The sequence below is a fragment of the Vanellus vanellus genome (genome assembly GCF_965231255.1).
Source record: "Vanellus vanellus genome assembly, chromosome: 1".
Taxonomy (NCBI): domain Eukaryota; kingdom Metazoa; phylum Chordata; class Aves; order Charadriiformes; family Charadriidae; genus Vanellus; species Vanellus vanellus.
The window spans coordinates 71,241,373-71,258,484 of record NC_138905.1 but is presented as its reverse complement, the minus strand read 5'-3'; the positions used below and the strand labels follow the sequence as shown (position 1 = coordinate 71,258,484).

The 17,112-nt window shown below is 39.1% G+C and overlaps 1 protein-coding gene across 3 annotated transcripts in view; it reads left to right on the top strand.

Annotated features, from left to right (window-relative positions):
• EPS8 (EGFR pathway substrate 8, signaling adaptor) overlaps window positions 1–17,112 on the top strand; it is a 103,677-nt gene that overhangs the window by 68,746 nt on the left and 17,819 nt on the right. For 2 of the 3 annotated variants that reach the window (XM_082498343.1, XM_082498344.1), the window contains exons 9-15: window positions 731–804; window positions 1,788–1,914; window positions 2,293–2,381; window positions 5,919–5,993; window positions 6,607–6,755; window positions 9,084–9,267; window positions 13,464–13,597. In XM_082498343.1, coding sequence (XP_082354469.1) covers window positions 731–804; window positions 1,788–1,914; window positions 2,293–2,381; window positions 5,919–5,993; window positions 6,607–6,755; window positions 9,084–9,267; window positions 13,464–13,597 — 832 coding nt within the window. Of the gene's footprint in view, window positions 1–730; window positions 805–1,787; window positions 1,915–2,292; window positions 2,382–5,918; window positions 5,994–6,606; window positions 6,756–9,083; window positions 9,268–13,463; window positions 13,664–17,112 lie in introns of those variants that run through there. The other variant, XM_082498345.1, reaches the window with a different exon arrangement.

Below are 17,112 nucleotides of genomic sequence, written 5' to 3'. Positions count from 1 at the left end.
TTGTGGACCTGAGTTCCTGCGGTTCCTTTTATTCCGCTCTTGTGCATCTTTCCTAAAATGTATTTACTAAAAATGTATTTACTAAAATCCCACCTGTTAACAAAAACAATACAGTATTTAGTGTGACTTATAAATGCTAAACTTGTCTTTTCTCAAAATGTTAACCCTTGTTGTTTTAGAATAAAAATCACTGACTCTGTCCGTTGGTATTTGGAAGTACCGGGTTTATCACATCGTTACCTCTCCCCATTTCTGTGCTGCCAGACTTGGTCTCTCTATCCAAATTCCTACATCCCTTTTTGCTTATTGCCTTCTACATCAAAATTGTCTTTGAAGTCATGGCTACACTCTTCCCTCTTGCTTACTTCTGCTGGAGTTTTCAGCATATTTTGCAAAATGGGATGATTTCTCATTACGTTGTGTTTATAATTTGCCATTTTCTGCTGTAATTTTCTTGTTTAGGCCCTGGTACCACACTTCTGTGGTTAACTTCATTTATGCAGCTAAGTTGATTGAAATCATACACCTAAGCTTTTTTGTGAGACGTGGCAGGATCGGGCATTAGGGTGCAAGATTTTCAGGTGGTGTGGAGTCCTTGCAAATTGAATGGTACAAACATTGTCCATCTTTTTCTCAGAGCAGTAGGGTTTCAAACATAAGCCATATAGGAAGTGTTGGTTACTAATTCTGCATATATAGATGTCTTATTCTTCTTTTCTCTTTTCTGTAGTTGAAAAACATAGACAATACCATGATCATGAAGAAACAGCGGAGATGATAGCAGCCAGGATTGACAGAGATGTTGTAAGTGACAAACTGCAAGCGGTATTGCTTAATGTCTGTGAAATTTCGCAGCTCTGCCTTGTGGGAAGGCTTTCTCTACATGGGAAATTCAGTTCTGGAGGAAAGCCTTCCAGCCAGGCTATGTAATGTGGTAGACCTTAAAAATGAATAGGCAGTCATTCTTTTTCTTACTTTTTTTTCTTTAAAAAAGAGAGAAAAAAAAAAAGTACTGAATGTTGGTACAAAGTTTTCTGCTGTGAAGTGCTAGCAATATAAATACTAATTTTATGTGATAGACCAAATTCAGCAAAGTGTAAGGATAAACTTAAATTCCATTAATTTTGTGGCACTTAGATGTGTGCAATATCTGGAAAATGAACATATGGTCATTTCTGACATTGTCTATAAACAACAAAATTGGGCAGGTCTTGTGTTGTATGCAATATCAAATATTGCCCCATTTGTCAGTTCTAACTTTATTTTTCTACTTGGCAACATCCAGGGGTCTTAAGGAAATTATGTTGGGGCTTACTGAATTGGTCTATACATGTTTTCCCCAGGGGGTCCTTGCTCTTTGAAAACAATCCTTCAAAGAGTACTACCTCTATAAAATTACATTCTGACTCTCAACAAACAGCTTAATGCTTTGTACTAAAAGAGATTATGAAGTTATACTGTTTAGGAAAATGCTGTCCTACACAAATATTTAGAATTTTTTCATGTGTTCTGAGAGAAAATTAAATGTGTGAATGAATTGTGTAATTCCAATCTGAATTTAATAATCTTGATGCTTATATTTTAAAAAAACTTCCCCTGGCCCTAAGTTTTTTAAAATCTGAGATTTAAAATACTTTGTAGGTGTGTAAAGTTAAGAATAGCAATGCACTAGCATGAACTTTGTTCTGAAGAAGCTGTTGGTGTCTGAGAGTGTAGTCACTTTGAGTTCTGGAGGATTTGTGCTATAGGTTCTCTAGAGAAACTGTTACTTTTCTTTTCTCCCATAGCAAATTCTGAACCATATTTTGGATGACATCGAATATTTTGTTACCAAACTTCAAAAAGCTGCTGAAGCATTTGCTGAACTTTCAAAGAGGAAGAAAACTAAAAAAAGTAAAAAGAAAGGACCTGGAGGTAGGAGTTCTTGCAGCACACAATTCTGTTTCTCTAAGGATCACTGAAGTAGCTAGCAAATTTATCTTTTTGTGTGTGTGGTTTTTTTTGGTTTTTTTTTTTTAATGAATGTAGTAATTTTCTTTCAATTTGAACACAAAAGATCCTACGCAGTATATTCTTAGAGGGAAACCTATGGAAATCATTTGCTTGAAGTCAATGGGGAGTGACTCATTAGAGACATGACTGCAAAATATGGGCACTGCTGTAGTTCTATATTTACAAAATTCTCCAAGTTGGTAACTTTATTATGTATTTATATGTTTACCATACCTGTAATATTTATAGAAATTATATACCATATAAATGGATATATAAAAATGTCATTTTGTTTACCAGAGGGAGTTCTTACTCTCCGTGCAAAACCACCACCTCCAGATGAATTTGTTGACTGCTTCCAAAAATTCAAGCATGGCTTCAATCTTCTGGTAAGTGACCGCTAGTGGATGCGGTGGTGTAACACTTTTTTTCCTGGGATAGTTGATGTTAAGTATAACATGATCTTTGTTTTCCCCGCCGCTACAAATTAATTTGGGTGTCAGTTATGTGCATTGTTTTTCCTATGTCTTATTTCACTAGTATGAAGTGAAGAACTAAAATTCTGGGGAAAGGTGAAGAGGAGAATGAAGAATCAGTAACACAATGGATTTGCTTTGTAGCTGTCTTTAAGTTGAATTTTCTTGGAGGTTTCTGCTGTTCCAGAGGGTGTGGAGGCTTTACTGTTGACTCCCTTGAGGGAGCTGCAGAAAGTTATCTTGTCCTTGAGAATGTATTAAGTCTTCTGCCTTCTGTCTGACATTCCTGGTGTCTTGAACATGTGGAGAAACCTTGTGGGTCTTCAATGCTCTACTGCTGCCAGCTGTGGTGGTCATGCCATCCAGGCAGTTGTGAGCCTGGATCCATGTTTTCTCGTTCTCCACTGCTCTTTCAGAAGGAGCAAACCCACAAGTGTCTTCAAGAATGCTGATATACCTGGAAATATAATCTTGTTCGGTCCTTGGCTGATGCGCAGGAAGATAGCTTAGCTGATACTTGACTGATCTTGGACGTTCACCTTTTCCTTCTCCATCCAAGGTTGAACTGAGACAAAAGCAGAGCTGGCAACCTCTGGCCTAGATCGGCCTTTGAGCCAGCTTTGGGATGCTGCTTCTCAAGGGCACAGTGCCTAGATGAGCATATTTCTTTCAGCATTGGTGTGTTTCTTCTTTTCCTGGTTCTTTAAAGCCTTTTTCTTGGGAAATTTGAGTTTAAATCATAAAAGAATTTCTAGGAACGTCTGGGATCATGGTTCTGCTGCATGCTTGCCAGCATCACCAGCTGTGGCCTTAATTTAGTTTTATTCAGCTATGCCCATCAGACTCCTTGTGCTTGTTGCCATTATTATTGTAGGACCTTTCTGGCCTCAGAATACTGCATCCAACAAATTACTCTTGCTTTGTAGGTTCTCAGCAAGCAGAGGTGCTAATTCAAGAGCCTTCTCCTGGCATCATTTCTTCTGCAAGTGCTATTAAAGGAAGTCACGAAGTGGGACACCTTCATTTGCTTTCAGATATTGCCTGTCCCTTCCAATTGCTGGGGAAGCTATGCCAATGGGGAAAATTGTTCTTGCATTCACTGAGTCAAATCAGCTTTTTCTTCCTCTTGGGGAATGAATTCTGGCTGCAGGAGATATTTAGAGATATTAAGAATATGTTTGGGTGGTTTTGTGGTTTTTTTTTTTTTTGGTTTTTTTTTTCCAACCTTACATTGAATGCTGTGATTCCGACCTCAAAGGATATCTGGTTTTGTGGGGAAGGATGTCTTAGAACATGCTGATCCTTCTCAGTAATAGTGCTTGCAGTTTTTTTTCCATTCGTACTTCTTATTGCATTCTGCATTTAAATTAGATTTTCAACCCAAGAACAATGTGTACATCTTTGAATCTTTTATCTTCTGTGCAGGAGAAGAAGCAGTTCTTGTTTTGGTGCTCAGCAGCATCTAGGACCTGGTTTCTAAAGTTGCTCTTGAAGAGCTGTGCAGTAACAGTGCTTTACTTTCAGCATCATTGCAAGAGCCACAAAAGCCTGAAATTTCACTTCCTCGTGCTTTATGTCAGATGTGGAGAACTGTATAACATGAAGAATCTAAATCTGAAAGTTTAAAAATAAAAGGAGTAGCGAGAAGAATAAAATCTTTGCCAGAAGAATGGAAACTGGTTTAAAACACCATGCTGGAAGCTCCTAGAAAATGTGTACCATCTGTTAAAAAAACTTTTGAAAGACTGAAAGTTGTTATGACCAAAGAACAATATATAGGAAGTTATTAGAAGTAAAAACACATCCCCCTCCTCTCTTCATTTGGAGGCACGCTCTGGAGGGCTAGATGTAAAAATAGAACGAGGCTAGCCAAAAGCCGTTTGAGGAACAGACGGCAAGATGCAATAAAAACTACTATAACTTTTTAAAGCAATTCTGGCATGCTGCTTATTTCTGGAGCCTGCAGGGCTAACGGGTGATCAGTAAATAAAAGAAATCCTCTGAGATGCTGTATCAGAGAAAGTATATGCTTTTTTTTTTATGCATATATTTCCTTGGAAAAGCTTAATAGTGGACAATGCGTTCATGAAAACCATTTTTTAGAGGGGGGCACAAGAGATTAACTCATTAACAGTTCTTCAATTTGAAACTGATAAAGAATGGCAAATCAAAATGGGAAGTTACAGGCAGATGAATAGAAGCCCTGTTTGAATGGGCACTGCTCATCCATCTATTCCAAAACCTGGCCACACAGTATGGTGTGTAACTGTCTGTCTTCCAGAGAAAGAGAAGTGTTTAAGGTAATGCTGATAATCTTTAAAGTCATTTCAAGGATCTGAGCAACCACGACAACCAGGTACCCCTGAGGTACACAGGCATGGGGTGCAGTTTGTAGGCAGGTATATTAAATTGAGGAAGAAGCAAACATGCATCTTGCGAAACAAAGTAATGTCTAAAAAAAAAAAAAACATTAATTCTTTGATTTTGTTTCTTTGGATTTCCAAAACACATCCAGCAAGGCTGCACACCCTGAAGTTCTTAAAGAAATTGAGCTACTGTGAGGTTGCATGTACCTTCTTAGATTCTTGTTTGGTGAAACCGAGAACAAATTATAGGACTAAAATGCCGGTTCTCAAAGTGCAGTAAATTCAGCAATGAAATTCAACACGTGCCTGTGCGGAGGCCTTTGCTGTGCAACATATTTACAGGTGTTCTGGCAAATGGGGAGTGTCGAGTCTACAAATGTGGAAATATCTCATGATAGCAAGTAAAGCGAAAGATGAAATTTAGTATTGATAGATATGATAGAGCATGAACTGGTGGGGAAAAATCTAATATATAAAACAAATTAGAACAAAATGTTGATGTAATACAGATTCCTATGAGAATGTCATCCCAGTTCAATGGTGATCAACCAAGCAAATGTTAAGAACCATTAGAAAAAAAAAAAAGGAGCAAATGCTGTTATGTTTCCTGGCCTTATTTTATTCGCAGTGTAGCAAAATTGAAGAAGGTACAGGGAGGGCAAGATTGCTCCAAGGAATTACTTTAGCTTGCAAGACCAAACAGAGTAAGAATGTAGTAAATGTGTAAATGGTTATGAGCATCACTGGAAAAAGCGAGTAGAGAAGGATTGCTCAGTTTTCATTTTGAAAAGAACTACAGAATACAAACGAAACTAAGAGGTAGCAAATTTCCAAAGGAAATGCTTCTCTACAAAGCATATAATTCAGTCGTGGAACTTCTTGATTTACACAATAGGTGCTAAAGATATACATGGATTGAAAAGCAATTGGATGAATGAGCACTTGCACTTAGCAGATGTCGCAGACAAAACACCGGGCTTAGGTGGACCCGTGGCCTGACCAGGGGTGGCCATTCTTATGTGAAGTATTTATTATCATAAAAGTTAACCATTTCTTAAAATGTATCGTTTTCTGATTCCTTCAGGCCAAATTAAAGTTCCATATCCAGAATCCTAGTGCAGATGAACTGGTTCATTTTCTGTTTACCCCACTACATATGGTAAGGTTTTATATTCTAAGTATTTTCCTTCAGAACTCTTGTATTTATATCCTTTGTGACCTTTTCAAGGATAACAAGATTTAAATGTTGTGCCCCTGGACAATAACTGAGGAGAAATGTGTGTGTGTGTCAGCATGAGATTCTCTTTAGAAAATAACTTGTATCCTTTTCTGTGTATATTCCCATCGAATCAATATATTTATATAAATCATATTTAGCTTTGTGTTTAACAGTTTGCCATTATAATTTTTAATTAATAATAAAAGATTGAGATAATTTACATAATGCAGGAGGAGAAATGAAAGGATAACCATACGTGTATTTAATGGAAGTATGTGTGGTTTTGATCAGTAGAGCAAAAGTAACATTGCAAGAAGTGGGCCTAAATATGAAATGGTTGGTGACCAGCACAGCAGTTCTTCTGCAATAAATGCTTTAGTTAATGTGTAGGACGTCAAGAAACATTGCTAGCTTCTCAGAGTTTTTATTGGGGGGTGGGTGTGTTTTTGTGAGTAATCAATGTTTTCTAGTAGCACTGTAGGTAACATATTCACAGTAACTTCTATACTGACAAAGTGTATGTTCTTTGTATTATTTTAATACTTGGATTTAGGTGGTGCAGACAACAGGAGGTCCAGAGCTTGCTGGTACAGTACTCAGCCCCCTCTTAACAAAAGATACTATAGACTTCCTGCGATATACTGTCACTAGTGAGGAAGGACAGTTGTGGATGTCATTAGGTGACACGTGGACCAAAGCCAGGTGAGAAAAAGCCTTTGCATATTTTAGAGATAATCTTTAAGTTCAAGTTCATTGACATGAAGTTAACCAGGTTATCCAGACCCCAATAAACTCAGTATTAATTTGTTAGGCTTTGAAGTCTTCAGAACTGTTCTCTGAAGTTTTTGGAAAGGAGCTCTTCAGCCTCAGGGGGATTTGGGAATGGTTTGATTTTAGGGGTCTCAAGGAGGGAGAAAATGGAGACAGAATTTTTTGTTTTGTCCATGGTATCAAGAACTTCTTGACATAACTTCTGGCAATCATTTTTTCCGAACTGTCCCTTGCATGTTTCCAGTTGTTTTTCACTGAGATTTTTCCAACCCAGATATCTGGACTTCATGAAAAATCTATCTGAAGAAGCTGCAGTAAAAAGCGGCAAAACATTGAGGAACAGGATAGAGATTTCTATTTTGAATTTCCAATAATTATCAAAAGCTAAAAATTTACAATGTCTTTACTTCTTCAAAAGCATCATAATGCTATAAAGAAAATGCTTATAATTTTAAACAATGTTTATTGGCAGAACCATGTTATATGTGCGTACCCTACACAGTAGAATCAATGGATTCACTATTATGGTTAGGCTTACCTAAAAATTAACTTTTTTATGCATTTGGTGTTTTTGAGGTAAATATATGGTTTGAAAATACTTAGGTAAATAAAACATGCAAAAGAAAAAGCTTAAATTAGCAAAGTGCATTTTAACTCTGTAATCTGTGGTAGATAAGTGCTTTTGATGATGATGAAGTATATTTAATCACTTCGGCTGGAAGTGTATCGTGTATTTTGTGTTTATTCATCCTAGATTTCAAATTGGGACATAAACATCTACCAAGTGGATTTGTTTAATTAATTGATTGATTGAAGAGTAGTTGAGTGTTTTGCTGGTAAGGAAGGCTGCATGGAAAGCCCTAGAGCATGGAGTGACAAATATCCTCAGAGTAGGGATAGTGATGTACAGGTCTTTCCCTTCCTTGAGCTCACTCTGCTGCAGGACCAGCAATGTCCAAATTTTTCCTGTGAGCCTATTGTTCAGCCTGATACTACAAAATGAACTGGAAACAGGAATTGCAGCTCCTTGTGATTGCCAGAGAGCTTACCGCAGCAAAGCACCATCCGCTTGCCTTTACCTGCTTCAAGCTCTGCTGACTTCATAGCAGCTTGTGGTGGGACTGGCAGTGGAAATTGCCTCATAGCACTGGAGCCCCGTGCAGGGAAAAATGGATCACTGGGTAAAATAATGGTCTCCTTGTCTTGAGAACTACCTTCATCGCTCGTTTAGTCCATCCTGAAAAAGGTTTAACGGAAAGAGAAGTAGCTCATGTTTGGCAGTGAAGAATGAAGGACTTAGAATATAGTTGGTTGACCTGTGCAGATCGGAAATGATGGTCTGATTGATCTCACTATACAGAGGTACAGTGTGGTGTGTTGTAACAGGAGAGGTGAATGATAAAACTCAAAGGTTACTGACCTATCTCAAGCCTGCTAATGGGCTGGTAATTCCTGACTGCTCCTGCAACTTGTGTAACTGGCAGCATTTGTCCCTTAATTTTGAGCAGTGTCAATGAGACTGTTAACAGACTCTAATGTACATTCCCATTTCTGCTTCCACTGTGAAGACACTGTAATTTATATTGCGGGACAATGTGTTATGTATAGTGCAAAGTTAGAGCAGGAAAGAGTTTATTTAGGTATTTTGTATTACAATAGGGAATGCGAACGGAGCTCTGAAAAAAGTGACACAGTATTTTAAAAAGATCAATTGGGGCAGCAAATGTGATGATAATTCTTGTGTCTTGGAGCGTGTACAGTTGACTTTTGTCAGTAAATGCTATTGTTTAACTTTTTCTTTTAGGTGTAGCTAGGCTCCCTAAGCTTCCCTGCTCCACACCTGCTTTCAGGCTCTCTTATAAAGCAGGCTGTTTCTTTGAGGTCTTTCGTCTGGTGCTTTAACACGGAGCATTGCAATATTTTTCCCCATCTATCAGTTAAGATGAATCCGAGATTTGCTTGTGATTGATTCTTCTGTTACTCATCCTTTGCTACAAGACAGAAATTTGTTGTGTTTTACCACTGACAAGCCCTTACAGCAGGAGCAGTTGCTTTCTGCAGGGCACAGCAGGGAGCAAGGTTGTGGTCAATAAATGTTTCTGCCGATTTTCTGTGTTCCAGCACAATTCTGCCTGTACTGTAATCCCAGCCTCTCCTCTATACTAACAAAAATTCTAAAGCATTCCAATTTTCAGGAAACCTATTAAACCAATATTTGTATAGCCCTTGATACAGATCTCTAATTTACTTTTCTTACAGAGCGGATTGGCCGAAAGACCATTTTATTCCACCTTATGTCCCCCGTTTCCGAAATGGTTGGGAGCCTCCTTTGCTGAACTTCATGGGAGCTCCAAAGGAGCAAGAACTCAATCATTTGGCTGAGTCTGTGGCAAATGTTGCAGAGCAACAGCGGAAGCAAGAAATGAAAAGACTGTCAGCTGAGGTAGGTTACCCGCAACAGCGTTTCGTAAATTAGCTGAAGGCAACACCAACTGCTTCCTTCGTAAAGAAAATATTCTGTGACATTGTTGTCAGAGCACGGTTACTCCATCTGCTACATCAGTGCAACCTCATTATACTTGTGTTAAAGTTATACGAAACCAAATACCCGTTCAGCCACCCAAAATGTGACCGGGAAAAATATAAGGCTTTTGCCTACTGCTCTCCTTGAACTTGGTGCATTTCCCTGACTCAGGAGGACAATCGAAGCCCCTATGGTTCACTTTGATTCTTGACCTGTGCTTTCAGATCCCATTGCTTTTGATCATATATACTTCAGGTAGAATTTGAACCAAAGTTCTCAAATGTGTATCCATGTGCAGGCACGCAGACAAAAAGGAAATAATACCACTTTTTAGGGAATTTTAGATTGAAGTTGCATTTTCACAAATATGGAATTTAATATTACTTTTATAATTTCTTGATATTCTTAGTGCTTCGCAAGGAAGTATTTGGAGGTGCTATCAGAGTAATGCCATGTGAGGTAATTTAGGCCTGCTTCTGAAAAATAGCTGCCAATGAGAAGAATTATTGCACAGGAACATTTTCCTGTCCTTTTTTTCCCAAGAAATGTGATTAATTTAGCAAAAAATAAGTTATTCTTTTTAGGGAATGGAAACATGCATCACCATCTAAAGCCATCAGAGAAACCAGAGTGCCTTTCTGACTAACTTTGTCGAGAAACAAAGGGGCTGACTATAAAGATTCTACCCCCTACTCTTTTACAGTAGAGTTGGCCGCAATTTGTACTTGGTTTATGTGAAAATTTTAAGAATAAAAGTGGATCTTGATGTTTTTTTAGTTCAGGAAAAAAAACATTGCCTTTTTAAACATATAAAAGTTTTAGTTTTGTATGCTTATTGTTGTTTTGTTGGGAGGACATAAGCTTTAATTTAAAATTTTAATTTATTTTCCTATGCTAGCTTTAGTTTCAATCAAGTGTTAGCTAGTCCAAGATCTCCTGTCAGCAGCTGTGGTATGGAAGTACACCTAAGAATTTTCTAGGTTCAGTCCATAGCCTTTCATGTCTTCCTTGAGCAATGTATACCAGTACTGTATGGGGAGTATATCTTAACACAATGATACTGAATCTTATCTTAATTTTATAATACATATAATATATTGCTTTTTATCTGTTAGTGAAAAAATGCACATATGGAAGAAGATTCAAGGGAAGGAGTATTGGATGTTGTGACAAGGTGTTCTTGCAGAAGAATTCTTTTATTGGAGACAACAGAGCTTCCCCAGCAAAAGTCTATCAAAACTGCCCATGGAAAGTTTGTCACAATAAAACTGTTTTCATTGAAACCTCCATTAGTTAAAAAAAAAAAAAAAACAAAAAAAAAAAAAAAAACAAAAAAACCAAAACCCCAAAACAACAAAACCAAAAACCTCAGCTATAGAGATAAACATATTGGGTAAAAGTCTGCCAAGTAAAGGACGATAACATGGTACATATTTGATTACTTAAAACACTCTTTGGCTTTATGCCTAACAAGATATGCAAGAATAAATGTACCAAAAACTAAGTTATTGCCAGTGATTCATTTTGAGAAAAAAAAAAAAAAGGCAATATTTAGTAAAGTTAATGGGTGCAATAATATGAAATGTAGCTGTTGCCATTGCTGTCAACCCCTTCCCTAGTCAGCTCCCAAAAAAGTCTCATCAAACATTGTCTCGGTGTTTCACTCCTGTTCTACGTTTCCATGCAGGTTTTTTTGTTGTTTTCTTTTGCATTGTGCGCCTTCTAAATTAAAAAACAAAACAAAACAACAACAACCACCAAAAAAAACCCCAAAAGCAAAATAGTATTAAAAAAAGAACATTGATTTTTCTGTTCTGATGATTGTAAGAATTTAATTTTTTATTTCTATACATATGATAAGTCAAAACAATTTTTTATGGGGGAGGAAATACACTGAGGGATTTTGGTTGCTTGTGTTTCAGGGAGTTCATTTCATTCTTTTTGGTGTCAGCAGCATTGCTTGGATGGGCAGCTGTTTGTGCCAGCTTAGCCTTTTCATCATAATCACCAAAAGACCCCCAAAAAGTGAAATAAATCCCTGTTCACTGAAGGCGTTTATGTGCCTGGGATGTCAGGCCTTGGTTTCATGACTGTAGCTGATTCCCGGGTGGCCTCGGGCAAGTCGTTTAACCTTGGTACCTTGGCTCCCTGCGCCAGTGCCTCCACAGTACATCCCTAGGGGTAAAACCACTGAGCTGCTTAATAGCTGTGAAATGCTGCAGGTGCTCAGCTGGAAAAAAGCCGCGCCAGTGCAAAATACTATTTGTCTGCAGCAAAAGGACTGCACATTAGGAAAGAATTTTTTGCAGAAAGAGTGGTCAGGCATTGGAATAGACTGCCCAGGGAGGTGTTTGAGTCACCATCCCTGGAAGTGTTTTAAGAGACGTTTAGATGTGGTGTTGGGGGATATGGTCTAGGGAAGAACTTTGTAGAGTAGGGTAGATGGTTGGACTCGATGATCCCAAGGGTCTCTTCCAACCTAGACAATTCTATGATTCTATGACCACCCTGGAGTGGGTGATACCAGATGCTCTTTCCGAAGTCTGCCATAGCAGCTTGTTTAACGAAGGGTGCTGGAAAAATGAGAATTTAAGTGTTCATCTCTTGCCGCTAATTGGCCTCATGTCTCGGAGTGACATTGCTCTCCCGAGGAACGAGGCTGCATGTCACGAGCTGGGCCATGCTGGGAGTGCGTGCGGCAGCCCTGGCTGTCCCCCTGCCTGGGCAGGGACTGCTCCGTCGTCTGGCAAAGTGCATTGGAGGTTCCCTCTCATGAGAACCTTTTGTTTTTTTTTCTTTTTCCTTTCCATTCCTGAATCTTAAGATATAGTCATGCATGCAGCTCCCACCAAGGAGGGGTTTCAAGGTGGAGTCAGTTCAGCAATGAGGACTTGAAACGGTAGTGAGACAACAGGGAATCAGTGAGGCTAAGGTGATGCTGGCAATTTGTGCGTGAAGTAAAATGAGTTCCTGCTTCCCGAGTGTCTTTTGATGTAAGGTATAAGCTAGGTGACACGAGATTTTTTTCAGATAGGTCGTAACAATAGAGTTTTAAAGAATATTCTAGGGGGGGTGGTGGTGGTGGTGGTGGTGTGGTGTGGTTTTAATGTCTTTGCATAAACCCTCAGTCCCGTAGGCAAGTGTCTCTGAGTACCAGGTCAGATACTTGGAGGTAGAAATTAGGTGAATGGCTTTTCTGTAGCCACACAGACAGAAAAAAAAACCCAAACAAAACATCAAACCAGCCTTAGAGATTTGGAAATTTCTGATGAATCTCAGTGGTCGTATAAGGATAAGATCTAGAATGAGCAATTTCAATATCGTAATCTCCAGAAATGAACTGCTTAGCTTGGCTTTTTTTTTGGCAATGGTGGTTAAAATAGTTCTCACTTAGAAGCAGAGTGTCATTGCTGTACTGAAGGTGTTTTGTTTTGTTTTTTTTTTTAAGGACCCCTGTTTAAACATAATTTCCTAAAGCCTTGAATATTCTTATATATATGTGCTTGTGATACATTGTGATTATTTTCCTTAATTAAAATCCTTAATTATACCAACTGTCACATTCCTTTTTGCATTTCTTCTTTGACTATAGTCATGTTTAGCGAGAGGGCGACATAAATGAGCCACTTGATACTATGATCCTGCAGTAAAGTGGTAATTTTACTTGGGAGGTTTTATTTCTTATACCGACTTACTGTTAGCTAGCTAGTTTTCTGGCTCTAAGTGTACATCTGGAACAAAAGCTCAAAGCAGTTTCTCAGTGCAGTTTATTTTAAAGCCATGCGGTCGTCGGTGTTTATAAGTTGTGTTGCTGTAGTGATATCTGAGAGATGACATGGACTTTGCCCCAGAGAACTGTTTTTCTAAAGAATATCCACTGCAATATTAATGCAGTGGGATGACTTGGGATAGAAATTCTTTTATTCTTATCCTTTTGATCTCCCTGTTTATCTATTTGAGATGCAGAAGTTATTAACTTTTCATAGCAGAACCGTGAGCACCTGAGGACGCCTGAATGCTGACAGGGACCCTCGGGGTGCTGGATTAAGCGAAGGAGGCGGCGCTGCCGATGACACTAATCCACTTTGTGGCTTTGTTTCTGTTTTGTCTTCCAGCCTCCCAGTGTTCCCGACTACCCTCCGTCCGACGGGTATGCATTCAGTAACACGGTGTACAAAAGAGGGCCTCTGCTGGACCAGGGGGCGGCTGTTGCTGCCTTTAAGCAAACTGTTAGCCGACATGTAGATAGGTAACACTGAACCGACGGCGTACGTGGTGCTGTGGATAACTGTCCCGACTTACTGCTACTGGGGTGGCGGGGTCTGTAATTACCTCTAGTTGTGTCTGGAGCAGATCATTATTTCTGTGAGGAAAGCGATTCTTGTTAGCAGTGGGTATTCTGCTTTTGCTTCTCTAAGGCACATCAATTAAGACTCTCTTAGTATAATTTCTATGAATGTACCCTGTTTATGTATGCTCTTAAATCGATGCTTTCCTCAAAAATTATATAGTGGATTTCCAACCCGATTAAGAACACAGAATCCTCCTGTTTGGGTTTAAATTTTATTTCTGCTTTGCTTCATGTTTTTGAGAATATTCTTTGCTCTTTTCAGAACTACAAAGAATGACGAGTCTGCTCTGAGATTCATCTGTCCTTGTTTTGAATGATCGTTTGATTTGTTTAGCTGCTCACTTAGCGCTCCATAGTCTCCTGCTTTTTGTTGCCTGGGCTCGTGCATAAATATACCCTTTCAGAATAGTAACTCCTTGTTTCTTCCATCCTCTTTCAAAATGTTACAAACAAAAATGCTCTGAAATGTTTGCATAGCAACCAGTGTTTTTTAGCACGTCCTCTCTCATGCCCTTCATTTTAGCCTGCATCCTAATAGCTTGACAAGACCAAATGCAGTGACCCTTGGAGTCTCGGCCTTGTCTGTGGGGAGAGTTTATAGCAGTACAAACTGTGGAAGTAAATGGGTAAAGCGGTGTTGGAATTGCTCCCCCGTGCCAAACCATAGTCCATATACACCATATGAGGAGTATTTTCGCTTATGGGCAATGCAAGATGTTTACGCTAAGGTTTTGGGATTAGATTTGCTGGTTAAAACAGCATTGATATAACTCTTTTGATGGAAAGCTTTGCATAACCCCTGTTTTTGAGCTATGTGCTAAAAGATCCTGTTTATCTGCATGCAAACGTATTCTCATGTGGTGTGCAGGGTGAAGACTCGATTCTTTTCCTGAATTTTGGGTTTAGTCTTCATAACAAGACCAGCAGTAGCAGTCACCTCTAATCTTTTCCTCAAACTTGGTTACTTTTCGGGTTCTTGTCTCAGGACCAGTCAAATTGAAACATAGATGATGTGTACTCTAAATTCCTTTCTCTCTTGTCTGCAATGCGATAAGACCTGTTTTGTTCTTTCAGAGTAAGAGTATTCCATGCAAATGTTGTTGCCTCCATTTCAGGTTTAGAGAGCGGGGCTTATTGCATTGAACAATTGATGATATCAGTGTATCTGGCTGCAACTGAAAGAGTCATCCAAGCCTCCTTTGTGGCGGGTAAAGAGATATGGCTGTTTCTAAGAAGCAGTTCATGTCAGGTGAAATTAGTCTTTTGAAAGATGTGAAATGAGACATGCAGTAGCGGTACCTATTTCTCACCAATGATTGCAAGAGAGAGTCTAGATGGCTGGTACTGATGCAAACATCCCCAGTGTGCCCCTGTCTTCCAGTCTGTTCAACACGACACGAACTTCCATTTGTTAATTGGCTCTTGAGACATACAGTATGTGCCTGGTAGGAGCTCATTATTGGGGGAAAGGTGTTAATGTGTGTTACCCCAAGTAAATTCTATCGAAAGATAAATTTTAAAGCATCTGCGAAGAAGCAGGTGGAGGAGTGGGTTTGGGGGAGGGAGTGAGAAATTCAAGCTGATGCTTTAAGCCATCGTTTGCTGGTCCTTGTTCAAAGCTGGCATTCCTAATGAGCAGTCCTAGTGACCAGGCCACCCACTAACTGAGGGTCAGTTAGGTTACACCAGGGAGCCTTACTGCAACATGCCAGGACATGCAGTAAGGTATGCTTTCCTTGGGTGATTTAAACTAAGGGTCAGGATCTTAAACTTTGTGTGTTACAAGGTATATCGGGGACTTTCTCTGACGCTGAAAGAGAACGGAATAGTTTTTCAACAAGTCATGTGGTGCTTCGCAGTAGCATGCTGCGTAGTTTGGTTTTGCGCTGCTGTTTGAAGAAAAGCACCCTGGAAGTCTATGTGATCCACTAGGGTCTGGTTCAGGCTGCAGAGGAGAGCAGAGGGCTTCAGTGACAGTATGTCCGACAGGTGATAAGAAAGCACAGTGGAGGATAGAGGGAAGGAAGCTCTGAGAATGTTGTGCCCCGGGTAAACTGTCTGACTTAATTAAGCTGGGCTTGAAGAATCACGGTCTCATCAGAAGCGTACGGCCACTGACTAGCCCGTCTTCTGGGGCTGCTGCTGATGATTGCAAAAGAGTGGAGTAAAACTGAAATGTTAGCCTTTTTTTTTTTTTTTTTTTCTTAATTCTTCCTGAGTAATGTTTTTGAAGGGATCAGGATAGTTACGTGTGGACAAGGCAGGAAGACACTTAGTGAAATGAGTTTGGAATGGCAGCCTAAAAGTAAAAGTGCCTTCAGAGGTACATTAGTCATATCCCTGAAATAGTAAGACAGGAGTTCAAATTTACATGAACTTTGAGTGGGTGATGGAAAAAAAAATGGGATTACTCACACATCTTTCAGCCTCATAACAGCTATTCTGCAGGCTGGGGTTCATCCCATGTTTTTCACTTTCTCCTTAAACACTTCTAGTGTTTCGTCTTTCTTTCAAAATAATCTTTCAATCTAAAAATGACTCTTCCTTTGTTCTGCTCTTCAAGTCAAGTGAGACAGTTCTCCACAGCCATGCAATAGCTAGGTAACTACTGGACTGCTAAGGCGCACCTGGGACCCACGGTTACACAGCACCAACATCATCAACCATCTGCATTTATATCCCTGTGCTATGATGTCATATGCAGCATTTCAAGCCATTGATTGCATCACGTTTTCATTATGTGTTTGAATTTATTTATTTTTTTTTAAACTTTACTGCCTGCTATGGGTTTGGGTTGTTGGATATAATTTGCAATAAGGGAATAATGTAACTGTTAATTTTGGACCTGCTTTGAGGGGGCTGGGGGGCTTCTCACCTTGAAGAGGTACTACATCAAAGAAACTTATCCAAAGGCATTCTGAAAAGGTCTTTCCTCACGGAAACAGAAAGACACAGAGTTAAACTGTGGTATGCCTTGTTGTAGAATGAACCCTGTTTGTAACTGCCAAGAAGTTATTTTTCATTTTTAATTGATACAGCAACTTGAGGTTGTTAGAGTTGATGGTATCTTATGGTCAGTTAAGAAAACTGATCTACAGTAGGTGAGCATTTTTTAACATTTTCATTCCGTTGGTGTTGGTGGCAAAAAATTATTCATCTGTTATGTATTTGAAACAATTCATGATGAGCACTAGAAATGCAGTTTCATACAAAGCACACGATATCAATTATATACTAAGTATAGTCATTTGTTTACATGGCAAATGATTGTTTAACCTACTGTAGGAAGGCCGATTAAATATAGTGTACGTGTTTATTTTAAAACAATGGCACCTGCTAATTTAAGTTGTTATCATACATCTTGCAAGCAGTGAGCCAATAAAGGTTACCTATTTTTGAGGTTCATGTAGGTC